Raw genomic sequence first — 26,844 nt, forward strand, 5'->3', positions numbered from 1 at the left:
TGATCCTTGCCAAACTTGTGTGTAATCCCTGGTAATGGTCTCTTGGGGGGGCGTGTCTCCATACTTCAATCATTTGTTTTTGATAAAGTGAATTCGATGTCCCTTAGTACCTGGAACAAAAGTGTTTATTATTCTGACTATTTCCTAAAAATCAGGTACAATCTTATTTTTTAAATAATAATAATAATAATAATAATAATAATAATAATAATAATAATAATAATAATAAACCACACATTAGGTATAAAACATATTTAAATTCTGCATAAAGGGAAATAATGTTTGCTTTAATTGTTGAAAGAGAAAATTGAAAACCATCAGAAAGACTAGAAATGCATTTCATATCCTATTACACTGGCAATGCAGCATTGGTTCTACTGATGTAGGTTACTAGAGAATAAGTTCCACTGAACATGGGGCATACATCAACATCAGTAGGAATGGACTCCACACCTCTTAATAATGGAATCCTGTTGGAAGGACAAATTAATACCTTCCAACATTTCATAAAGGAAAGTAGGCATCTTCTCTAATACCCCAGTTTTCATATCAAAGACCAATGTCTGAGGGCTCCCATTGCCATCTTTGCATACTGCTGAAAGCTACGCTTTATCTGTTGCTGTTCATGAACTGTGTAATACCTGCCCTCTGCTAGGGATGTGGGAGAAATTTGATTCAGTTCACATCTAAAGGCAAACCAACCTACTTTGCACTTTCCAAAACAATACAAAAACTGAAACATACCAATCCTTCTGCAGTTGCACTTCTCTGAGTTTTGTGTTGCAGTTCTCCAGCCAATGAATATGTTCAAAAATTCTATTGGTGTAATGTTTCCATAAAAACAATTTCACTGGTGAAAATAACCTTTAAAATGCTCTGTGCTAGGGGAACTATGTATATTTTTTGTATATACATATATAATACATGTATAATGAATATACAGATATGTATAGTGTATAGCAACTGTGAAAAGGGCAAATGTTATGCAAAGGATCAGGACAAAAGCTAACCAGAACAAAACTCCCAATGTCATAATTCTTTTATGTAAATCTACTGTGCAAAAACATGTGACATACTGTGTACAGTTCTGGCTGCAACAACTCAGTTGCACCCATGCTAGTTTGTTGCAGACTAGGCAAAACAAAAGTTTTATACTTAAGACTACATTTATTTCATTCATAAAGAAAAGCTGCAAGAAGTTACATAGAATTATATCCAGAGATACATTGTAATAGGTAGTTGTTCTTGACAGAAATCTATTACAGTGGCACCTCGGGTTAAGTACTTAATTTGTTCGGGAGGTCCGTACTTAACCTGAAACTGTTCTTAACCTGAAGCACCACTTTAGCTAATGGGGCCTCCTGTTGCCGCGCCACCGGAGCCCAATTTCTGTTCTTATCCTGAAGCAAAGTTCTTAACCTGAAGCACTATTTCTGGGTTAGCGGAGTCTGTAACCTGAAGCATATGTAACCTGAAGCATATGTAACCTGAAGCATATGTAATCCGAGGTACCACTGTACAGCCTATTGTGCAGCTCCTCTTATTTTTTAACAATGTCTGTGGGGTACAGAAAAGCAAAAGAAGACCAAGGAAGAGAGGCAGGAAATATATTTTCTTTTCCAAATGAATTTGAGAGCAGGGATATAATTATATATTGAAAGTAGAGTCTAATAAATTGGGGGGGGGAACTTACTGATTTATCTATTATCATATTATGTATTATCATAATTTGAATAATTATTATTCATGTTATTTATATCCTGATTCAGCTGTCAAGCAGCTTATGTGATAAAGAACATAAACAGGCTGCAACCTGTTTAAGAGTGAGTAAGTGCGGGTGGCGCTGTGGGTTAAACCACAGCGCCAAGGGCTTGCCGATCAGAAAATCGGCAGTTCGAATCCCTACGATGGGGTGAGCCCCCGTTGCTCAGTCCCTGTTATTTTCATAAAATGTATATATCTCTTGAATATTATTTTTTAAACCCTCAAAGTGGTTTACAAAAAGATAAAACAAGAAAAATTTACAGCTATACTTTAAAACATCTAAAAGTTAAATTACTTCAAGTTTCTAAGCATCTGAGTAGGCTTTAACCTGCCAAACTGGGAGACTATGGAAAAATACATAAAATATTAGAAAGCAATTATCTAGCAAGAAATAAGGGACTTTTCTGCGTTAGAAAATGTGTGAGACAAACGTACATAAATTAAAGTAATATTGCCAGAAATTCTAGAAGTAACTAATCACCCAGATACGGTGGAAACAAGAAGCATTTAAATCTGCCGCATTTTACGTCACCAGAACCCCTTGAGGGATTCAGAACAATAAGAAGTACATTATTATTTATATTACTACATTGTATCGTATGGCACTGCAGTCCTTCGATTTCAGCTTTGCAAATCACTATACAGATGCTACTCTGAGACATAAACAGCACTGTCATGCCGAGTCCAAGCTATGAGCGTTCAGCCTGCTTGCTTCAAAATTCCATAATGAATTCAAAAGCAGCAAACTGTTTATATAAATAAATAATTACATAATGAATAATTATAAAAAGTAAGATGAAGTGGCTAATCCACTGGGGACATTAATCTATATGTCATTTTGAAGGCTGCTATGCAAGAAAAGCGTCTGCTCCCTAGCAGCCCAAGAGGGGAAATTCTAAGAATATGAGATGGAATTATTACTGAGAATGAAAAGTATTTGCCAAGTGGGGGGGGGATGACCCTTGAGATTACAGTTGTTTAATTAAATAAATAAAAACAAGACTGAGACAACAAATCTTTTGTGAGGTATTTTCCGTACACACACGATGCATTTGATAGTGAATGGAGGGGTAAAATGTGACAGCAGTGCGGCATTTCATATTTCCATGAAAGATGTAGGGGGAAAAGGCTATGAAACATGGCTCAAAGGCCTGGTCTTGGCTATACTTGGCTGTAATTCTATACTAGTCTACTTAAAAGTAATGTGCATTTGAATAGACAAGCACAGCAGTTATACTGCAAGATGCAATCCTATACTGTACACACTTTCCTGGGAGTTAGCCCCACTGGGACTTCCAAGCTAATTTCCGTAGGATAAAGCTGCATATTGCACATACAAAAAAAGGAGCATTATTCAGTTTATTATTAAATACCTCATAATAAACAGAGATATAGTTGCTCCTAAGAAATAATCATAGTGGGTCAATGACAAAAGGGAGATGGAATGTGCCCACCCACCAATCCTAAATAAAACTTTAAGCCAAGTAGCTGAACTAATTAGCAATATCTGTGTCAAATAATTACAGTTAGTGAGAACTAGAAGGAATCTTATTACAAGGCAGGACATCCCCCATCAACATGGTCCATGTTCAACCATAAAAATATATGCCACAAATATGCTCTAAGACTATCCATAAGAAATATGTATTTTAGAAATGACATACGGTCATAAGCTGCTTTCGCAATAGCCTTTGCCGCATTCTTCTGAAAATCGGTGAGAGTGGAAACTTCAGTGAAGGCAAGTAGTTTTCTGAGGCCCCCTGTCTCCTGAATCAATTGCATAGTATCCACATCCTCAAGACAATTTGCCACCACTCCGAGAGCTTCTACATGTAAATCATTAAATTCCTAAAAGTTAAACAGATACAAACATTAAATGTAAATCACTTTGAGGGGTTTTTTTTTTTTACAATCAAGTGGTATATAAATTTCATTAAATGAATAAAGAAATAGTTTGCAAAATGCCATGTGTTTAATGTAATGCCTGATCACATTTATATTTTAGCACAAAATGTGCCAGTCATTGGAATTTTCTTTAAAAATTTGTTCATAGTTTCCATAATTCTATATAAATACACTGCCCAACTGAACAAAATGCCTTGTTGCAATCTATTTAAAGTAAGCCCTAACACAAGTTTTTTGTCTGAGGCCTATTCATATGTGCCAAAGAATTTGCAGGAAAGGGGCCCCGCTGCACACAACCTGAGTGGGTGTGGATGGAGGCATTCCTCGTGCAACGGGCATGCAGCACATGGTGGAAAGGGATTGAAAAAGCTGCTATCATCCTCTTTAGGACAACTAAAAGACAAGCAAAATTATTCAGTTGACACCAATAGAATCTGTATACTTCTCTGCAGAAATACTGACATTTTAAAATTTCCAATTGATATACAAGTAATTAAGCCTTGTGATTTCTCATTGAGACAAATAAATGATGTATATCTTATCACAGAAACGGAAGGTTCTTACAAACCCAATCCCTGGTTAGCATTGGTATACTTTGAAACTAAACATTATTCTAGACACCAAATGTTTAGTAACATCAAATAAAATACTAGTGCAATAAGTATTCAACACATGAAAGTTATTTGTCCTGATCCCTGCCCCTGGGGGATGCATCTGCCACTTCGGATTGCATGCACTGTGCTGGATAGTTGGTGGTTTTGGCTATATATTCAGCCAAATAAATGATTAACTCTGCCTTTGATGACAATGCCCAAAGCTAGTCATCTGTTTTGGACTGTTCACAACCACACATTCACTAGTAACCAGCACTGTCCACCCAGTCAATGGGGCTACCCTCTCTTTGGATTGAGGCCATTAAAAATAGTTGACAGTTCCATGCAATTATTAAGAATGAAGTAAGGATTTTCAGTACATGTTTTGCGTGAAAGAAGTTGCATTTTATTTACTGTATAGATTGTTAAAGTTCAGTTTAGAGTTGACCATATGTTTCTAGTAATGTTTAAATACTTAACTGAATAATCAATTACCCAGTAGATCCATCAGTTAAAAACAATTTGTTCTACTAAAAGTTTAACTAGCAAGATATTTAAATCAATAATATTATAAGATGATACGTACAATGGCACATGTATGCATTATCTAAGTCAAATAATGCTTTCCCCCCTCTATTACAACTGTGAGTTTATTCAGATTGAGTAACAATTAATGGCCTACAATTAATATGACTAACTGATTAAGATTTCTTCAAGCAAATGACAGCTCTATATTTAAGTAAAAGGTACCTTAGTTTCAAGTATCTTGAAAAGATGGTCTAGTCCTTGATGTTCTCTTAGCATAACTCTGGTTTCTCTATCAATGGAAATAGTACCTAAGGTTTTGAGAGCTAACAACTGAATAATTGGATAGTCAGACTTCAAAAGATCCAATAAAGGAGGAATCACATTTAGTTCACGAACTGCAGCACGACTCTGAAAATCCTGTAGTTAAGTACCAAACAGAAATGGTTAGATGGAAAAACACAGTAATGTATAATGTTGTGGTTTTGTAAGACGATTATCACAAATGCAATTAAATTATTTGTTATTTTGAAGCTGACAATTGTTAGGCTCCGAATATCACAAATTACGCATTACACAGAACAATACTCAGCAATCCTAGTTTGCAGGGCTTCTTTTCAGCCGGAACTCACTGGAACTCAGTTCCAGCACCTCTCATGCAGGTTCTGGCACCTCTCAGGTAGGTGCCATTGCCATTCTAAGAGAATGAGAATGGAGAGTTCTGACACCTCTTTTTCTTGAAAAATAGCACTAGTTTGTATATAATTTAAAGCATATTGCTTTCACGCCACATTTCAAAGTACTTTTCAAGAAGAAACTGACCTTAAAAATTTCTAGTGCATATGACATTTACAAAAAGGATCACTCAAATTCAGTATGATAATTTTATCTGTGTGAGAAGGTCTTTGCACATTCACTGCTATTTTATTACTTCTTAAATAACTGAATATTAAAAACTTTCTTGCAAAATATTCCAACCTTTTCTAGTAATAAAACCTTCCAAAAGAACGACTGCGTCCTAAGCAGTATAAAAATGGTATATAAAAAAAGAGTTTTAAGTTGTTGTTTTTTAAAAATAGCAGCTTATGCATGTTTCTGTGCAATTTCTATTATCAATCTAAGCAAGCACCAGGTGCAGTTGTCCAGATATATCTTACAACAAAGACAGCTAGATAGCAAAAGAAGGGAAACAGCAAAATGTGATTCAGAATAAAGACATGCTCTGATGCCCTAGAAAAGATTGAGCTGTGAATTGAATTCATTACCAAGTTGATTCACTTATAGCCCGATCCACAACACAGTTAAATTTGAGTGCTTGAACTTAAGCCAATTTGGTACCACTGAAGTCAATGGAACTAAATCCGCTTAAATCCTCGTGTTTCAGCTTCACTGGATTGTGGATCAAGCAATTAGACTCTGAAAAGAACTCCCATACACAAATGCACCATTCTTTTGCTAACCAGCATATGGTGACATTAACACTTGATTGTGAAAGTAACCAATTACAATAACCTTCCTTTCCTTATGAAAAGAAGCTGTCAAAAGCATTTACCAAGAGTTAAGAAGATGTGCAAAATCATGGTGTGTTATGCAAGAATAAGCCAGAACCCATTTCTGATTCCCTCCCTCTCCCCCAAAGACAGACATTTTCACAACCCTCTCTGGAAGGGTCAAACCATTTTTTCCACACAATAAAGAGACAATGGATTTTATGCATTCTAGTCTTAAAAAATGATTTCCTTTATATGCATGCAAATGCAGTTTGTTCCAATTCATCCTAAACACATTTAATTGGAAGCACATTCCACTGAAATCAATAGGACTTGCCATCAAGTAAATCAACCCAGAGCAAGAGAGATCCACAGAGTATTGTTCAGGGATCTCATCTCCTACCCCTCCTCACCCCCATGTCAATTACAAAAGGGTATTTATAAGCGTAAAACTCCTGCAAACAGAACCTGGATCTCCATTAATAGTGACAGTATTAATCATCCCTTAGGCAGGGATGGAGAAGTGGATGTCAGACTCCTTTATACCTCTTCTGCCTAACATGTGATCAGCATTGATAGAGATGACAGTGTTGACCATCTAATGGGGGCACTTTAGAGGGAGTTCCCCAAGTTCAACAGTAGGTAGACAGTGAATTCCTAGTTTATGGGATATGAGGAAGATGTATTGGAATGGGCAATTGGGAAAAACTGGTGTAAATTTAAAGATAACCATACGCCAACCAATAATTAACTTTGATGTACAAAATGAAGATAAGCATCACTTTATAATTAAACAATATATTCCTTCATACTTAAAACAATGAAAAATAATCACCTGTACCATGTTATAGATGCATTCAACACAATTCTTCTTAACATCAGGATCAGGACTTCCTAGCAGGCTGATAAGCGGCTCTAGTCCACCTTGTTCAAATATTTGCACTTTACTGTTGTATTCTGCTGCCATGTGTACCAGACAAAGGCTGGCAAACTCATGGGTGACTACATCTTCTATGGCATAAAAATGAAATAGTGCAATTAGCCATTAACTAGCATAGTAAATACTCTCATTTGTTGATGGTTAGCAAAATGTCATTAGAAACTATATGTAAACAGAAGCTCTTAATCCAGTCTCATCTCATTTTGCTATACACTTTTAAAAGAAAAATCCAAACCACAGTCCTTCAAAAAATATTAAATGACAGAAGCAAACAAAAATATGCACAAAGGAGCACTACAAATTACCTTCCGGTGCCAGGCGAGCTATAAATGCACTTGTAACATCTAGCTGTCTTAATGATTTTTTCACATCATCTACAATGAAGCAAATGCAGATATGAAGCAATATATTTGGTCAATATATTGAAGGAATACAGTGTGCAATTAGAACTGGTGATGTAATCTTAATATTACAGTTGTATTAAGTTCTACTAGGTAGTAGAAAATATATGGCTGCTGTATGAGTAACATCAAAGGTAGAGTGTACTTTGCTGGGAGTTGACAGGGAAATATATTAGGGGAAATTAGAAAACCAAAAAGCAAGCCACTTCCAAAAGAGATCTTTATATCCTTTTGTGCCAAACAACATAACATACACAATAACAGTCAATTGAAGAATGAAAGAAAATGACAAACACTCCCACTCACTACTTTTGGCAACAATTTTGCAAAAGCTTTCATTCTAAACCTCTTTAAAACAGTTTTGAAAGTGGTGATCAATTTATTTTCATATTTAAGAACAGTCATAGTCCTCCGTCCTCCCCCAATAGATTTGGGTACATTTATCAAAGTTATATTGAAATGCAATGTTCTAGTTTCGGTGATGATTTCAAAATGTTTGAAAGACACAAGCAGACCTGGACATATTTGAAACCAGCAGCCTCACACCCAGTGTTGTTCAGGAATTCTAAGAAACCAAGACGTGTGAGCAGACGTCTTGTTGTGGACTTGCTGTAGCTGAAATGGCTTGTAGTACCCTCCCCTGATCAGAACCCCTGGTCTGTAGGGTTTTTGTTTCAAATCCCATAGTGTCTGATGCAGGATTACAAAAGCTTTGAAGCACACCTCTTTTAATAAAACAATGTGTGTCGTTATTTGAGGTCAGGTCTGCACAACTGGTGACATGTCAAGTCAAATGCAGAAGTCAAACATAGCCCATTATTTGCATATTGCAACCTACCAGGTGCTTGACAACCACGCCTGCATTTGCAGTCTCAGGCAGGAAACAAAAAATATTTATTGAGCCCCCGATGGGCTGCCATATTTGGCAGTGGTTGCAGTTGGATGGCTGAGTAACAAGCTGTTCAGTCCTCATCTATGCTGAATCTCCACCATCAAGTACTAGATTATTGTTCTCTGTATAGGCCCTTCTTCCTTGCCCGGAGACTTGGTGGATAGTGATGCTGCCTCCAGTATAGTTGTTGGGATTACTCCATCAGTGTGATGATATAGGAGCCCCAAGATTTCAGATGAATTATTCTACTGTCATTCTACTGGACTATTATGATTTCATCAGTTGCACCTAACTTATTTAATATTGCTAGCAAATATAATTGTGCATGATTCTCTTACTGTGAGAAGCCATCACCCCAACTACCATGGTGGCATTTCTGCGGACAATAGGGTCTTCATGTGTAACTAATTTAAATAAAGGTTCCAAGGCTCCAAGGTCAAGAAGAGTCAGCTTATTTTCTTCACCTAGAAAGCAAATAAGAACATAAGAGGAGCCTGCTGGGTCTGGCCACTGACCCACCTAGTTCAGCATCCTGATCTCACAGTAGCCAACCAGATGCCTATGGAAAGCCCATAAGCAGGACTTGAGCACATGAGCACTCTCTCCTGCTGTGGTTTACAGCAAATGGTACTCAGGTACATACTGCCTCCAATTGTGGAGGCAGAGGATAGCTATTATGACTAGTTGCCTCTGATAGTTTATACCCATGAAATGGTCCCTATTGTCAGTGGTCTTTACTGTCAACACAAGATGAATAATAATATTAACAAGTGGGACCTGCAGCAGTAATGTTTCAACACAGAGTGCTGCTGATCACAATTCCAGCCACTATTCCCCCTCCCTCCCAGTTTTCACCACACGAGCCCCACCCAATCCATCTGAGTAGTAATCAGCATTCTGCAGCCAATCAGAATCCACAGTCCTGTTGTGGTTGTTTTGGGATCCCCCTTCCACTGGGTTTTTCTTTAAAATGTATTTCATACTTCAGCAAATTTTGAATCCCCGTAAGTCTTCTGATACTCTTTCCTGTCCCCCTTTTGTGAATGAATGGTGCCATTTTGGTTACATAAACAATGGCATCTACAGTCTGAACACCAGAAATAGCATAACATTCCATTAACAGGGATGGACGAATCAATCTATTTCCAGTCCCTGCACTTTTTGCATGTGCTTACTCATAAATTTGCTCTATCTTGATTCAGTGGAGTAGCATGGGTTACAAGCGCCCAGGGCAGGAAAGTATTGCACCCCTTAAGGCAAGTGCTGTGTCTCCATGTGGCGCTACTGCTATAGACTGAACTGTGGAGCCTCAGTAGGACATTCATGTGCGCCTCTTTGGGCTCGGGCACTACCACCACCATGACACAAGTCTTGCCGTCCGCCCACCTTCCCCACCAGCAAGGGACACTGTGCAGCTGAGATATGCAAGAGTCCGTCCTCTCCCAGCTCCTCCTCGGTGTGCTGCTCAGGTGAGGTGGGCAGGTGAGGTGGGGAGCGCTTCTGGACAGGGTGGCACCTGGAGGCGTGCCCATAAATTTTTTTCTGCACCAGGGCAATTGCCCAGCAGCTGCCCCCCCATGCTCCACCTCTGATCCAGTTTCCCCATTAATCTGTGAATTCTTTTTTTTTAAATCCTCACAAATTTGTATTTCAGTACTACTTTAATACAAAGTCTTAAATGTATTTTTCTCTTAGAATGCATATTTCAAGATTCATTTTGATACATTTTTGAGCTGTGTTAGAACATTTAGGATGTCCAAAAGCAGGCAGATAACCCAAGTGCTGACTCTCTCATTAGCATGGAAGGTACAGATAAGTCAGTTCACATTAATGTGAATTCAAGTCAGAATTCACAAAGATCAAAATATTCAAATGCTTCTAATAATAGTACTGGAGTCCTAGAGCACAAGATCTTCACTATATCATTATAAAGCTTTATCCTCCCACTTCAGCTTTTCTATCTTAAATCAAAGGGACATGGGTAGATTCTGAGACACCCATGTACATGTGTGATTCAACAACAAAAGGTAAATATATGTTGTCTAGTGCTGTCTTTGCTTATGGCTGCTTTTGAAAGTGAAGTTGCTTTCTTCACCCCACACAGAAACTAATGGGAAGATATTCTAGCACCTCAAAAACAGGAACAATGCCTTTGATGTTACAGCTGATTCAAACAGGCTTTTACTGTTCTCTCTTGAGACTAAAACAACTCAGAATATATGTGGTGCATAACAAGAAAAAGTGTTGTGTTTAAAATCTTGCTGCAGGTGAAGAGCTAACACAGGAGGTAGAAAGCATCTCACTTGCAGGGTTTTGTCTCAGCCAATTTTAAAGAAATGATCCCTCATATCCCTTCTACAGTGGTACAATTCCATAAAACGTGTGTCAAAAGCAGATGTCTGGATCAGCTGTAAGTCTGATCTGGCTAAGAAATTCCCTCGTCTTCATCCTGCAGAGGCTGCTCATGAGTCATGACTAGAGATGGACAAAATCTCTCAGTTTCTTGTTTTTCCAATCACAATTTCAGTTCTCCACATTTCTAAATTTTAAAAAAGGTTCATGAAATTTTAAAAAGGGGTTCATGAAAATTCACCTGCTTTTTTAGTGCAAATTTATTCTAATATGTATATTTTGTATGCATTTTTATATATAAATTTTGCAAGCAATTTCCCCTCATGTTTTCACTTAAATATGCATTTTCATCCACACTTTCTCATAATATACACATTTTTGTGCACATGTGGGTGAAGAACTGCATTTCAAAATGTAGTGTGAATTTTGAAGGGTAGCTCTACTTTGGTTCACATATTGGTTTTGCAATCCAAACTGAAGCAAATTTCTATCTCATTTCTAGCCATGGCTCAGCTAATCAAGAGAGGAACCATATCACTGCACTCTGGATAGTATCTTGCATATACTTGTGACTTAAGAAATATTATGTAGCAGCAGCAATAATTATTGATGAAAATCTTTTGGTACCAAGCAGATTTATTAATGAGAAGAAAGACAAGACATGTGGTAAGATTTGATAACTGAAACATTAACCTTTTGTTGCAAATTTATAGATAGCTTCACATGCTTTAGACAAAACTTCCTCTTCAGGAGAACTGAGCATCAGCACCACAGTTGCAGCTTTCTTGCTTTCAACTGATAAAGGATCAAACTAGAAAGCAACATTATAAGATTATCAGCAAATGTGAAACATACGGTTCTTCAAAGTCCATTCTGGAAATTTATCATCGATGATACATAAATTAAACACTGGATATAATCCGATATTTCAAATTAGAATAGAAAGTCAGGATAGGGTTACTAACTCAAAGGCTTCTTTCAGTGGCTTGCTTCTTAGTTGCTTGGTTAGCAAGTTAGCAATTTAGAAAAGAGCCAAAATCACAATGGGGTTTGCCTGCAAATACTTTGAGCAGAAACATGTTGTTTTTAAATGAATGAGAAACTTCATTGGTCCAATTCACATGCAACTGTAAACCTTAAGCCATGGCTTACAGTGAACAAGCAGCAGGATGGTCTCATTTGGGCCCATCCCTCTTTCCCCTGTGCTATGAGGGAATAAACCAGAGCACTGACTTAGCATTATGCACAAATCAGCATTCATGGTTTGCTTCTATACAAGCAAATCAAAGGTGGAAGCCAAGGTTTGTTTTTGGCTTGCCACTTGTGGTTTGTTTGGAGCATTCAAACCATCAAAGGAGCAGCTGTGTGGTTTTTGGGGTTTTTTTAAGGCTTTCCCTGGAAAAGAGAGTGACATGTCAACAAATGCATCAGAAACATACAAACTGACTCAAAATTGTTTCCTCATCACTAATACAAGTTCCCTCTACAATAAAAATACTCCCCATTGTAATTTATACATACCATAAATTATGGCGTATAAGATGACTTTTTAACCCCGGAAAAGAGGTTAAAAAGTTGGGGGTCGTCTTATACGCCAGGTATCCGCCCCCGGATGCTGCGGCGGCGGCACTGCTCCATGCCGGGAGAGAGCCACCCGGTGCAGAGCCTGCCCAATGCTGCTTCGGAAGCAGCAGCAGGGGCAGCTGGCTCAGCTCCATGCCGGGCGGCTTTCTCCCAGCACGGAGCTGCCCAGCGTATTAGACAACTGGGCTTATAATACGAACCCCCAAATTGCAGCTGCCAATTTGGGGGGTCGTCTAATATGCCCAGTTGCCTAATACGCCAGAATCTATGGTAGTGCACCATTAGCAATACCCCAAAAAACGTTCATAAGCATCAAAATCCTTTAGGCTTTTTGTTGCTACTGAAAAACAAAAAAATTGGATTCTTCTCAAACCTGGAAATCCCTAGTCTTCATTTTGCCAAGTATCCAAACTAATGAGTTTTCTTGATTTTCTTGTTTTATTTTTTTGTAGACCACTTTGAGGGGTTTTTCCTTTGTTTTGTAATCAAGCAATGTATAAATTTTATTAAATGAATGAATGAATGGCTGCTAAGACAAGGCTACGAGAATTCCACTTTGTGACACTAAGCTGCATCATAGAAAGAGATATTTGAGGCATTCTTTTTGTTTCTTTAATTATCTGTAGCTATTCAGAACAGCCAGTAATAAAACATTTTCCTTTGTCATCAGAAAGCACATAACAAATTCTGTTTTGTAACATCACATTCCTAAAGATCCCAAACCACCTACTATAGAGAAGTTATACTGTATAAACAATTTTCCAAATTAATAAAACAATTTCAAAAGCACCAACAAGCATCAACCTCACCCAGCAAAGCATGCATTTTCACTGATAGCTCTTGGTTCTCTTTTGTCTTAGGGTCGAATAAAGTTCCATATTGATAACAATTAACTGTTGTGAGCTGATAAAACTCAAGTCACATTTCTATTAAGATCAAACAAAGCATCCAGCCATATTGCCTCTTAACAGCAAGTTCCTCTTGCTGCTCTGCATCTAGTTTCCAGGCTAGGACAGTCTCCAGATCAACCACAAGTCACAAACAAAGAACAAACTTTGGTTGTGGCTTGGGCTAGTATGGAGAGAGTTAAACCATGAGCCCTGAATTGGACATCATGCAAAACCAAACTATGCCCTTATTTCAGTGTGTTGCAGCAACAAACGACTGGCAAGGAGCAAAGTGGCCAGGATCTTCTCCCTGACAGCCAGCACACTCATGTTTAGCTATGCTTTCCACCTCCCCAAAATTGGTTCCCCCAACTTCTAATTTTGAATCATGCTCTAGCCCTGGAGTAATAATAATAATAATATTTTTTTTATTTATACCCCAGCCAAGGCCGGGCTCAGAGCGGCTTACAAGCAATAATAAAAACAAGATGAATGATTACAACTTAAAAACAAAAATAAAATACAACATTAAAATAATGGAACATTAAAATATTAAAATTTAGCCTCATCGCAGGAGGAGAAGGAAAAGAAAGAAAAGAAAAAGAAAAGGAAAAAAGAGAGGGAGGGAATCAAATTGGAGTGAGGAACCTTTTGCAGCTCAAAGACCACACTCCATTCCAAGGACTGCATACCAGCAGCGGGCATGACTAGAGGTAAAAATGGGCAGCACAATGGATGCAACTCTTACCTTTGTACAATAGTCTACATTCTAGCCATACAAACCGTAGACCATTCTACACACACACACACACACACACACACACACACACACATCACTCTGTCCTCCATCCAGGCAAACAAAAGACAATCTAACAGTTCCAATGACACATTTCAGCCTGGCAAAAGGACTCAAGGAAGAGTGCAGAGGAGGGCTGGCAAGGGATGTGACCTGTGAAGGTGGTGTGGTCTCAGAAGAGTCGTGAGGACTAGATAGAAAGGCCTGGAGGGCGTCATGTTTCCTAGTGAGTGAAAAGGACAGGATGTTGGAAACTGGCTATATAACATATAAAATTTAGTGATCTTGAAAAGGAAAAAGCTGACAATGTGGTGCCGAATGGGATACTGTGGGCTCTGGACAGACTTAAGGAGTACTTAGGTGAGATAACATTTATTGTTCATAGGCTATAATCACATATAAACAGGGTAGTGAAGAACCTACAGATATGACCAAAGCGTGTGAACTCAATATAGCGTCCACAGATAATTTTCAACATGAATTACACTTTTGTCACTCCTGTGTTCTTGCTCAACCAGCTCTCAAGGTCCTACACAAAAGGGTTTGGAAAAGTATGAATGGAGATCATTGTAAACTGCTTAATGAAGAACTCTGTTCAATGTGCAGGTGCAGTCGAAAAGCAAACAGGTTACTAGAGATACAAAAGGGGCGAAAAAGAAAGGGAGTATAAAACCATACAATTCAAATGCATCTGGAATTTGTACACAATGCTGGTTATGTCAGCTCAGAAAGAATATTGTTAAATGGAAGTAAGGATATCAAGAGTGACAGCTTAGATTATTGAAAGTCTTCTGAAGAACTGCTATCTGAAGCTAAGTAACATTAGCTTCAACACCAGTATAGAAAATAATGTAATGACACCAATATATATGCAGGACAGAATCTATTATTTTTTCTTTTTTATGGTTCAAACAAAATGGAAATAAGCTATAAGTGGGGAAAGTAGCTAATTCATTTCCCTCACCGAATGCAACTGAACAGTTGCAGAATCTTTTGCATCAGGATGCGTCAATGCCATGGAGACTCTTTGTCTCGGGGTCATGGGTTCAAGCCCCACAATGGACAAAAGATCCCTGCATTGCATGGGGTTGGACTAGATGACCCTCGTGGTCCCTTCCAGCTCTACAATTCTGTGAATGAAATGAGCTGAATAACATTAAATGAAATCCACATCTGTATGGACTGTAGCAAGTACATTTTATCTTTAGTACATTTGTAGCTGCAACAGTGGCATGTAAGCAAACATTGGCCAGGTTCATAGGTAACACTAAACCAAGCTATGGCTTAGTATGAACAAGCAAGGATGCTGGTACACAAAGCAAAAAACCTCAGCTGATTTGCTCCTCCTCCAGTCCTGCAACTGCACTATCCACAGTTTAACATTATGTGAACCTGGGCTCATCGTTTTCTTGCTCCAAACAAATCATGTTCTTGGCTTACCATTCACAGTTTGCCTGGAGCAAGACAAATCAGGTAACACTAAGCCAAACCATGCAGTGGTGGCGGTGGCAGAATTAGTGTAGGAGCAAAGGGCATGCAAGGCATCAGTACACTTCTTCATTCACTCTTAGCCTTGTTTTGGCTTAATGTTATTTGGGAATGAGTCCAAAGAATCAGTATTAAAATTTTAGAGGATCCTACATGTGAGCTACTCCACCCTTTCCCCCCCCCTTTTTCTTTTTTTGCTATGTGAAAAGGTAAAGTACATCACAAAAAATTTAATTCAAAGACTTAATGTGTTAATATGGATGGGCCCTCAGTGCATAGAGCATATGCTTTCCATGCAAATGGTGACAGGTTCAATCCTTGGCACCTCCAGGCAAGACTGTGAAAGCCTCCTGTCTTTAATGCTGAAGAGCCTCTGCCAGTCACTGCAGATAGTATTGACCAAGAACAATAGTCTTGACTTGGGGTAAAGCAGCTCCCTGTCCCTTACAAAGGTTTATAGAAAGCAGCAGAGTATATTACCAGATAGCTTTCTGGGTTCTTGATTCTTCTACAATCCATGAGACTCTGATTGCCGTTGAATGGCTGTATGAATTTTAGGATTCGGACACCTGCCCTTTTCTTCCTATTAAACTTCCAGCACCCTATGGCCAATGGCTAAACCAAAGTGGAGCCTGTTATGAATTTACTATATGCATTGGCAGATCCATACTGGCCCTCTAAGGTGGAGCTGGGTCCTGTGGTGGCGGCCGCTATTCACAACACCAATTCTGCAAAGTCTCTTCCTCTTTCACAGCATTCCACACACAGCCAGCTACGCTAATTTCAACAGAAATTTTGCACATCTTCCCACACATGCCCCTTTAAACTAATAGAAGTTTTGTACAGCGTAAGTGCTTGGTGGATTGCTCTCATAATGTCAAATGGGAGATTTAAAAGATTTTCCATACATTATGAATAAAGCTGGTGAAATGTTGCAGCTCCCTTGTGGATCCAAAGCATTCTTTAGGCAACAGGAATGACTTAATTGTTTGATGCCAGGCAAGACTCCAAGAAGTTTTTGGCAACATCAGTTTGTTGTTCTGCTCACTGGAGAGCCAGCAAAGCACTCTCTCTAGAAAATAATCTGAGCAAAGCAATCTCTCTCTATACAGCTAAATGCATTCAAAGATAGTGACAGAATTTGGCCATAGATTGCATATTCTGCACTACTACCTATAGTGGATATTCTAGTCTATAGTGGATATTTTTAAATATATTTTAAAAATAGAATGGCCCTTCTTGTGCTGTCTTCACAAAGGTTTCTATCTCAAAGGCCAGCTCTCCATGATGCCCGACCGGTCAAAGCACTGTCATGATTCAGCCATCTGGAAGCGAAGCAAAATGTTCATTTCCATTTCTGACCTTTCCCAACCGAGAGAGCTCTGCTATGAAATCCAGCTGTTCTGACCCTATTTAATAGATTGCTTGAAACCAACATAGTTTGGGAAAGGGCAAATCCTTCTAAAAGCCTTTCATTCTTCAGTTTAAATCAAACATTTTGGAATGCTTTACATTCAAACAACATTAAGCACTTTTATCATGCTCAATTAAAACAGTATCTCGGATCTGGACCAACTATTTTTTGCCAAGCCTACACCATGTCAGGTCCTGTCTACATTGTGGGAACAATTTTAAGAACATTAATATGGTTAGAAATGCCAGTCTTTCTAGTTCTTGGTTCAACAGTGCATGCCCTCAGGGGTCCTTTATCTTTTTATGGGAGAAGAAGAATGTTTTTGCCTGGCACCTAGAAATATGTAACAAAAGCTCCAGGCAGGCATCCCTGGGGAGAGCATCTCACAAGCAGAGAACCACCACAGAAAAGGCCCATTCTTGTGTTGCTGCCCTTTGGAACTCTTGTGGAGGCAGCCCATGAAAACGTGTCTCAGGTGATGATTAAAGAGTCCATAGTGGTTCATATGGGGAGAAGTGGTCCTTGATGTATTGCGGTCCTGACGTGTTTAAGGCTTTATAGGTCAAAACCAGCACTTTCAATTGGGCTGGGAAACTAATTGGCAGCCAGTGCTGTCGGGCCAGGATTGTCATTATATGCTCAAACCATCTTGTACTGATGAGCAACCTGGCCGCTGAATTCTGCACCAGCTGAAGTTAAGTTTCCATATGATAGGGTTGCCTATCCAGACCAAAATTGTTGAGCTTTTTTTGGCAAAGTTGTTGAGCTACCCTGTATTCTGGGTATAATGTGTTGCAGTTATTTAATGCAGAGGTTACCACAGATGACAGAAGTTAGGCTGGCCAAAAGTGACAGATGGCTCTCCACTCCACCAAGTGCATATGTGCTTGTGGTAGTCAAGCTAATAGAAATAATGATGATTCATAAAGCAGGCACACAAATATGGGCCTACATGCAGATCACAACACTTATGGATAATCTAATTTAGCAAGGATTTCTATACTAGTAAAGGTAAAGAGACCCCTGACCATTAGGTCCAGTGGTGACCGACTCTGGGGTTGCGGCGCTCATCTCGCTTTATTGTTCGAGGGAGCTAGCGTACAGCTTCCGGGTCATGTAGCCAGCATGACTAAGCCGCTTCTGGCGAACCAGAGCAGCGCACAGAAATGCCGTTTACCTTCCTGTCGGAGCAGTACCTATTTATCTACTTGCACTTTGACGTGCTTTCAAACTGCTAGGTTGGCAGGATCTGGGACCAAGCAACGGGAGCTCACCCCATCGCGGGGATTCGAACCACTGATTGGCAAGTCCTAGGCTCTGTCATTTAACCCACAGCGCCACCCGTGTCCCACATGTCTATACTAGACTAAGAGAAATATAAACTTTCACACTGGACAGTCAACACAGGTTTGTTGGAATATTTTACAGAACATACCACCAAGCCTGTAAGGACTAAACATTATTAGGCTAGAAGAGACGACTTTCATTGTTCAGCATGATATGATAGCAACAAAATAATTTATGCCTACTACTTCCAAGGAAGATCAAAAAGAGTAACTTTAAAAATACAAGATACTGATGACCACTCCCATTATAAAGAGCTCATAACCCACCTACTCTCAGCAGCCAGAAGCATCATAGCCAGACACTGGAAAGACCTGTCAGGAGTAAACACGGACCAATGGTATCAAATAGTATGGGAAACAGCCTTACTAGAAAAACTAACCAATAAACTGAAACTGACATAGGTACAACTAGAAGATGCCTTCACCCTGATATGGTTCCCCTTTATCACATACATAGCCTGATAAGACCTCAACAAGAATCCACCGACAGCATGCGAACCAATCTGGCTAACCTGATCCAAAAATCCACACACACACCCCACACTCCCACACATAAACAAATCTCAACCAAGGACAACCAACCACACCCTAGGCCACCTCAACCTCTCTCACCACAAAGGAAATACAACAATTGAATAGTAAGAGAACCCATACAAGGGACACTGAACCCATACAAGGGACACAAAACCCCACACATACACTAAGTAGAAGAACAGAAGAATTATCACCCCACCCCACGCACCATCCTCTATCCCCCTCTTGCCCCTCTTTTCTTCCCAACCTAATACTGCATGCAATACTAATGCCTCACAACAAATGAAACTAATTTGTAGAAAACACAACTAGAAAAAAGAGACAATGAACGTATTTTTGTAAACTAAGAAATCTTTAATAATAATAATACAAAAACATTCTTTGCTTCAACATTTTTTACTTTATGGGGGAAAGCAGAAATCCTCTTTATGAATGGTTTCATTGCAACAATTGCAACAGAGGTAAAATAATGTTGGGATAGTTCTTCTAAAATATTATTGAAAACCATCTTTTCAAACATCTTTTAATTTGCATAACAAGTTTAGAAATATAAACTTCAGTTTATAGTCCTTATATTTTAACTACTCGTGAATTATTATTCTTCCAGTTTTATGAAACCTGAGAACAGTTCAATCACTTGAAAAAGAAACAGGATACCTGAACCTAGTTTCCACAAAAGGAAAAAGCCAGGTGTCCTTTGTAAGTGAATGTACTCCTCTCCTTGACTGGAAAGCAGCATACAGTGGTGGGAAACAGACTAGATCACCCAATATGCTTTTGATTTGGGTGGAAGTGAAATAATCTACTCCCATACCTGATCCCTTCCTTTTGCTGCTTCTACTGAGGTTAAAAATGGAGCAGAAAGATTTAATTTGCATAACAAGTTGTGAAGGAAACGGTCAGGTGGCAGAAAAGAGGTACCGTATATTGGGCTAAGCTAGCACCTCCAAACTTGTAGAGCTTTCTGGAACAATTTTATACATGGTATTCCATAGAGAAGAAGATGAAGAATTTGTTCCCACCATATTTTAATGTTCTCAGTTTTGAGCACTGAGGACTATTCTAAAATTTCATGAGATGGTGGAAAGATGTGCTTCAGAACATTCATGGAACAGATCAATTGCTGGAGTCATATGTTTGAAAACTGAAGCAACCATTTCAATTAAGATAGTAGGATTTTACTTACATCTTGATCCTTAGCATAGCAGTAGATGTCAGTGGAACCTGTTTTTTCATGTAATGACATTGATTAGTTGAGCCCTTTTATACACATGTGACTTCATGCAAGCTGTAAATGTTTTATTTATTTAAATGTATATCCTAACCTTCATTATGTAGACTTAAGGGGGGCTACTTACAGCTTGAAACAACAAATAAGCCACATCGTGCACAACAACTCCAAGGCTCTAATCCTAACCCCACTTCCCCAGGAATAAGCCCCGTGAGCCCAGGGGTGCTATCTTTAAGGGGCCAAGCCCTTTTGCTCCCCCCCCCATATTTTTTCATAGGGAGATACCTGCATACTGTTTTTTTCTAGACCAAGGACAAAGCTCACATATAATCAGACTTGAGATCCACCTTTACTCCACAGGTGGTAACCCAATGTCCATAGTCAAAACCCAGAGATTATACTGTATATTCCTTTCTTTTCCATTCTTCTTATTCCAAGTAGAAAAAGGCCTACCGTAATATAATATTTTTCAGAAAATAAATGTGATTGGTCCCTCTGTTTACACACACAGTCAAACTGAAACAAAAATGTTATTTATCTTTATCTTTACAAGACATTTTTAGAGGCAGAAGGGGAAGTAAGTGGGAGTAAAGATTGAAGGAGGAGAGCAAACTTGAATGTTATAATTTTGAAACATTTTCATTTTTATAGTGAGGAGTGTTTTATAAACTTACCACATCCTTGGGAGGAGGCTCCACTTCCTTTTTAATTTTTTTACCCATTCTAAAAACAAACAAAAGAGCAGATGATGAACAGACAAGCAATGTTGAGTGGACACAGTTTACACAGGGTTTCAACCATAATTCAGTAGACTTCATGGAATGATTGTTACTGGAGTGAGGAATGATTCTTAGATTTACTTTATCTGCTGAATGCAAGCTGTTAGCAAAAGCCTTTTATCTCTTGGCCATCCTGATGTAATCCATGGCTCTAGGAGTTGCTAAAGCAGTAGCAGCTCAATTTCACTTGCTTCAAAAAGCTCTTATAATGCCACTCACTAGCTCTTAAGGATGCTTTCAAACTTCAGAAATAACCAGATTTTGGTTGTGATAAGTGAGACCATTTTCTGCACTTACTGGAGGTTTAAAAAATTTGGCTTTATTTTCAGATGCATTTTAAGGCAGGCACATGTACATTTACGGAAGTTTGCTGGCAATTTTTGCATTCACAGAGCTGTATCATTTACACATACTAATGGTGCATTTGGCCAACACTAATCAAATCTGTTCATATGTGTTTAGTGGAAAAATAAAAAAGGGGGTGGGTATTTATAGCATAGCCCAAAGCAGATGAGGCCAGAATGCCAGCAATTATAATGTATATTTATATTAGATCTTAGCTAGAATATAAAGTACACAAAAATTCAATCAGAGGAAGAACCATGAACATGACATACAACTCTAGTTATAATTGGAATCTGTGGTTGCAATTTATGAGCTGACTTCACAATGTGTACTATTATGAAGTGTAACCACTAAAACTCAGCAGGAGGTCTGTCAATTCTCAGTACAATATACAAGTCAGCACAGCAATGACATAAAGACAGATGGGAGCTTAGGAAACAGAGTGACTGCTATAAAAAAGGCTTCAATTGAAATCATTGTTTCTGCATAGGAATATACTTTCAGCTTTTCTCTACAACTAAGCTCAGCAGCATGCCAAAAGTAGAAACGTATACAATGATAGCTTCTTGAAAAAAAGTTTAGATTGATAAATGTAATCGCGATTCACTTCTGCAATCTTTGTGCATAGAACATTTTACAAGGGAAAGATGGGTTTCCCAACCCTATGTTACAAGGCTGAAGGAGTGTGTTTGATTTTCCTCTGTTAATTCTCCTCTATAAAAGCTGTACATAAACACACACATGGTCATTTAAACACATACACATAGACTCCAAAACACAGAGCGTGTATAACTGCAGAGGAAACACTGGAAAGGAGGGCTTGTCAGTAGAACTTTGACAGGAGAGCACGGGACGAGTTAAACCCATCCGTTTGCCAATTCTCCCTTGCCAGTGCCTTCTCCTTATCCCTACATTAATGTTAATGTTTCTGTTTGAGCAGCATACGTTTGCCAAGATAGTATGTAGTTTTGCCCAAACCAACACAGCTAATCCATATATATGCCTACGATATATACAGTAGATATATTCATTTAATACCTTCACTTTCTTTTCTGTGCAAATTAAAATATATAGGCTTCCCACAGAAAACTGATTACCATTTTTATTTGATTTTCTCTGTGATCCTCAGCCCTGGCTCAACCTGATAGCACCAACTTCGAGTTTGCCAACCCACTTAAATGTATCACATATATGTAGCTGAAATTCTGCCTATAAGGGGAGCAGGGGAAGGGAGAGCTTTGTACAATTATATAAGAAGCACTTATTTAAATAAGGAATTGATTCTCTAGAGCTGTTGACCCTGTGCTCTCATTTACACCTGTGCTAACTGAAGATCTAACCTCATCATCTTGAACTGATAAGTGACGATATAACCTTATCATCTTGAACTTATGTGAGGTTTTGCTCTATACAAGGTATAACTACACAAGCTCAGTGGTAGGGCTGGAGAATCAAATTTTCACCTTGGGATTTCATTTAGTGTGTTTTGAGTTATATAATTTCCCTGCTTTGGTACATCTAAACTGCATCCCCACCCCCCACCCCCACCCCCTCTCCCAGTTCAATAACAACATAAAAATGCACTAAGATTTGCAGGAAAAAATATTGCTATGAAGCAAATATTTGTTTTCAGGAACTTAAGTACCTTTTTTACCCCACCGCCTATAACCAGGATCCAAGTCAATTGTCTTCTTTTCCTTGCTAGTTCACTGGATTTGTTCTATCCTCTAAAACCTGAAGCAACACAGGACAAGAAATGCTTTCATTTATTGGCAACTAAAAAATGGGCATGTTATAATTAAGTGGAATTATTTCTGTTAATCACACAAATGTACACAGATGTTGAAAAATTATGAACCAGGAGTACTTTCCCCCTCAGTTATGCAAATTCCCAGTTGATTAGCATCATGATTGTATTGCTGATTATTTAGTCATTGTGCAGGCTTCTGTCTTTAGCAGAAACTTCCTGCAACAAATTTGACTACTTCTTGGCCTCATCCTTTTCCCAGCTGTGTTTACATGACCAAGGCGAATCATATTTAATGTGCAGCAACAGAATCTATTCCAAACCTAACTTCTGTACTACACACATATATTCCTAACTGAACGAAGAGGAATAGGAGGATAACAGTATCCTCTTTTAGTGGTATATATAAACGGTGGTAAAAGGCGTTTCCGTGCGCTCTGGTTTCCGTCACGGTGTTCCGTTGCACCAGAAGCAGTTTAGTCCTGCTGGCCATATGACCTGGAAAGCTGTCTGTGGATAACATAGGTTTTAACAATGCTTATGTCCAGCAGGGTAAATTCACATCAGAGTTGTAGGGTAGGAGAAGGAGACAAAACAATGCCACAGTCCACTCTTCATTCCGTAAACATGATTAAGGCAGGGGTGGAGGAAGGGGTGTGGTAGGGGTGGGCCGCCCTCGGTGTCACCACTGAGGAGTGCCGGGCAGCACTCACCGCGGGGCATGCAACGCGGCCGAGCCATAAGTCTCTCCTGGAAGAGACGCGATGCCTTCGGTGCACGCAGGCTCCGCACTGTCCATACGGTCCGCCCGCTGCCTCCCCCCCCCAGCTGTAGGGCAGCTGAGTGGGAGGAGACAGGCAGACTCCAGAGGCCCCGTAGTGCGCACCGCCCCAGGGCACACCTTGCCCATGGGCGCACCGCCCCAGGCGTCCGAGCAGCTTCCCCTGTCGCTGCATTAAGGGAGTGAGAATATTAAGAATGCATTGGTATGTAGTCTTATATATTGTCTGGGTCTTTGGTTCATTAAAAGTAATCATACATGACATGACATGAAGCAGTAGCATGCTAGTACAGATAATGCATTTGCTCCCACTTTGCTCCTCCCTCTGTACAACTAGGTAAACAAACCAGAAATGAATATGACTGCTGAATCTGGGATTCTCATCAGTTGTTCTTGATAAAGACAAAATCATAAACCAATTTTCAACAGGGATTTGTTGTTGGTTTGCCAATTCTGGTTTGTTTAAGAGTAATAAACCAGATTCCCGGGATCAAAAACCACTCAAAACCTTCCACTTACATGTGCTCATGCAAAGGGAGGAATAAAGAGGGAGTGAAGGGGATGCCTACACCAGCACAGTACAGTGGTACCTCAGGTTAAGTACTTAATTCGTTCTGGAGGTCCGTACTTAACCTGAAACTGTCCTTAACCTGAAGCACCACTTTAGCTAATGGGGCCTCCTGCTTCTGCTGCACTGCCGGAGCACGATTTCTGTTCTCATTCTGAAGCAAAGTTCTTAACCTGAAGCACTATTTCTGGGTTAGCGGAGCCTGTAACCTGAAGCATATGTAACCTGAAGCATATGTAACCCGAGGTACTACTGTACTCATTTACATTGTGGATTATTAAGCCGTAACTCATGGCCTATCATTGTGTCCAAACACACATAGTCACTAGAAGATCCTGTCCCTAGTTGAAAACTCCAAAACCGAGCCTTGTAAGCTATTTCAAAAAGCACACATTTTCACTGTGTGATGCAGTACAAAATATAGTCATTACTCGTTCATGAAATAAAATTAATGGAGACAGATGACAACATTTGGCTCCATTAATTTAACTTTGTTTGGGATAAAATTTGTAAGGGTTCGTAAGGCAGAATACAGATTTCTAGTGGATGTGACACTAGTAAACCACAGGGATAACACAAGCTGTGACAAACAATCTGAATGAAAACATGATGTGTGAGATTTCCGATGTCTTGCTGAGATGCACAGCAAAATCCTTCTTCCCAAGAGGGAAAGACTTTAAGAAAAAGCGCTTTAATATAAACCTAAAATAAATGGAACATGGCAGCTATTCAATCACTTGCTTTAAATTAACAGCAGGGCAATTTTATGAAAAAGATATTAAAGGGTCACATAAACTAAAGAGCTTCTTAAAGAAGTGTCACTGTAATTAGATTAAGCCCTGCTTTCCATCTCTAAACCCAAAAATATATGGATGTTCCAGTTGTGTTATTTATTTCATGTTTGCTGCAGAAACAAGCAGAAAGATACCCATTTCAGGTGCCGTTGAAAAGCAGGGTAATGCAACCACTCACGTGTAACACTTAGTTGGTCTAAACTCTAATAGATACTTGCTTGATTAAAATAAAAACTCACCCCCAGTGTTAGGTAACATGGAATTATATTTTGATGTTGTTAAATCAATAAATACATACAACTAGGAAGTGGCTGTTTTCACTCCTACTCCTTTCATCAAAGTGCAAGTACTGTACATTGCTTCAAATCTTTAAGCAAGCTTCCATTCTGGTTGCTACATTTATCATCACAACTCTTAAGACCCCTTTCTTAACACCAGTTAAGTGTATCTCCTGAAGAGTTAGAGGGGTATCAAAGTTGTCAAAGACACAAGGGGAGTAAATTAATCAAAAGATATCAAGCATTGAAGAGTACTTGGACTTGTTATTAAGGCCCATCTAACTTCTGTCAATAACATTAACAGGGATTGGACCCAGACAGAACTCAGTCAGAGCATAGGGCAGCCACACTCCAGCTAAAATCTTTTCTGTGAAAGGAGTGCCTTGCGGATGACTATCAGAGTGCCAGGGTGTATAAGGAACAATGAAGCACAATGGATGAACAATAACTTTTTGGTCTGATTGGCAACTGCCTTGTCAATCCTAATTGATTAGACATTAGCAACCACCTAATTAAGGGAAAGGGACACAGGTAACGCTGTGGGTTAAACCACAGAGCCTAGGACTTGCTGATCAGAAGGTCAGTGGTTGGAATCCCCACGATGGGGTGAGCTCCCATTGCTCAGTCCCTGCTCCTGCCAACCTAGCAGTTCGAAAGCACGTCAAAGTGCAAGTAGATAAATAGGTACTGCTCCGGCGGGAAGATAAATGGTTTCCGTGCACTGCTCTGGTTCGCCAGAAGCGGCTTAGTCATGCTAGACACATGACCCGGAAGTTGTCTGCAGACAAACGCCAGCTCCCTTGGCCTATAGAGCGAGATGAGCGCACAACCCCAGAGTCGTCCACAACTGGACCTAATAGTCAGGAGTACCTTTACCTTTAATTAAGATTATGAGAAGATTTCATCCCCTATTACAACTGCCCCTCCTTTTCCTTCCTCTGTTCATGTCCACTGTTGTATTTAGGTTTTAAGCTCTTTATGACTGAGATCTGGCTTCTTACACCTGGCACTTTACAGAGCAAAACATCAATGACACTATATAAGCACACACATGTATATATTTGATACTATTTGGACAGATGCAAGGAAAAGGAAGTTTCTGCTAACAAGGAAGGTTCTGGTAACCAAAGCAGTGGTAGTCTTTGTTTGCTCAGGCCTATGGCACAGCATATATTTTATATGTAAAAGATCCCATTTCAAGCCCTTCTAGTCTTGGGTTAAAATGATATCAGATTGCAGGATGGCAACATACTTTTCTCTGCCTTGGAAAGTCTCTACTAATCAGAGTAGGCAGTGTTGAGATAGATGGAGCAATGGTCAATTTCAGCATAAAGCAGGTCTCACTGTTTAGTCTCTTCCTTCCTTCACCCCTTCAAGTTCAGTGCTTGACAACAGGTAGCTTAAAACAAC

General features: G+C 39.2%; 1 protein-coding gene and 1 long non-coding RNA gene across 14 annotated transcripts in view; one reads left to right on the forward strand and one right to left on the reverse strand.

Moving 5' to 3' along the window:
- The window catches only part of LOC310828101, a 94,958-nt gene that overhangs the window by 40,711 nt on the left and 27,403 nt on the right, over nucleotides 1-26,844 (forward strand). The window lies entirely within an intron of this gene.
- The window catches only part of ARMC3 (armadillo repeat containing 3), a 61,312-nt gene that overhangs the window by 32,043 nt on the left and 2,425 nt on the right, over nucleotides 1-26,844 (reverse strand). For 5 of the 11 annotated variants that reach the window (XM_083704771.1, XM_083704766.1, XM_083704764.1 and 2 more), the window contains 8 exons: nucleotides 22,912-23,000; nucleotides 20,817-20,865; nucleotides 11,556-11,673; nucleotides 8,849-8,974; nucleotides 7,523-7,591; nucleotides 7,113-7,288; nucleotides 5,013-5,207; nucleotides 3,429-3,612 (listed from right to left, as the gene is read on the reverse strand). In XM_083704771.1, coding sequence (XP_083560897.1) covers nucleotides 3,429-3,612; nucleotides 5,013-5,207; nucleotides 7,113-7,288; nucleotides 7,523-7,591; nucleotides 8,849-8,974; nucleotides 11,556-11,673; nucleotides 20,817-20,864 — 916 coding nt within the window. In that variant the 5' untranslated portion in view covers nucleotide 20,865; nucleotides 22,912-23,000. Of the gene's footprint in view, nucleotides 1-3,428; nucleotides 3,613-5,012; nucleotides 5,208-7,112; nucleotides 7,289-7,522; nucleotides 7,592-8,848; nucleotides 8,975-11,555; nucleotides 11,674-18,644; nucleotides 18,690-20,097; nucleotides 20,136-20,816; nucleotides 20,866-22,911; nucleotides 23,001-26,844 lie in introns of all 11 variants that reach the window. The other 6 variants (XM_083704768.1, XM_083704767.1, XM_083704763.1 and 3 more) reach the window with 5 other exon arrangements.

Source organism: Podarcis gaigeae (genome assembly GCF_964106915.1).
Source record: "Podarcis gaigeae genome assembly, chromosome: 12".
Lineage (NCBI taxonomy): Eukaryota > Metazoa > Chordata > Lepidosauria > Squamata > Lacertidae > Podarcis > Podarcis gaigeae.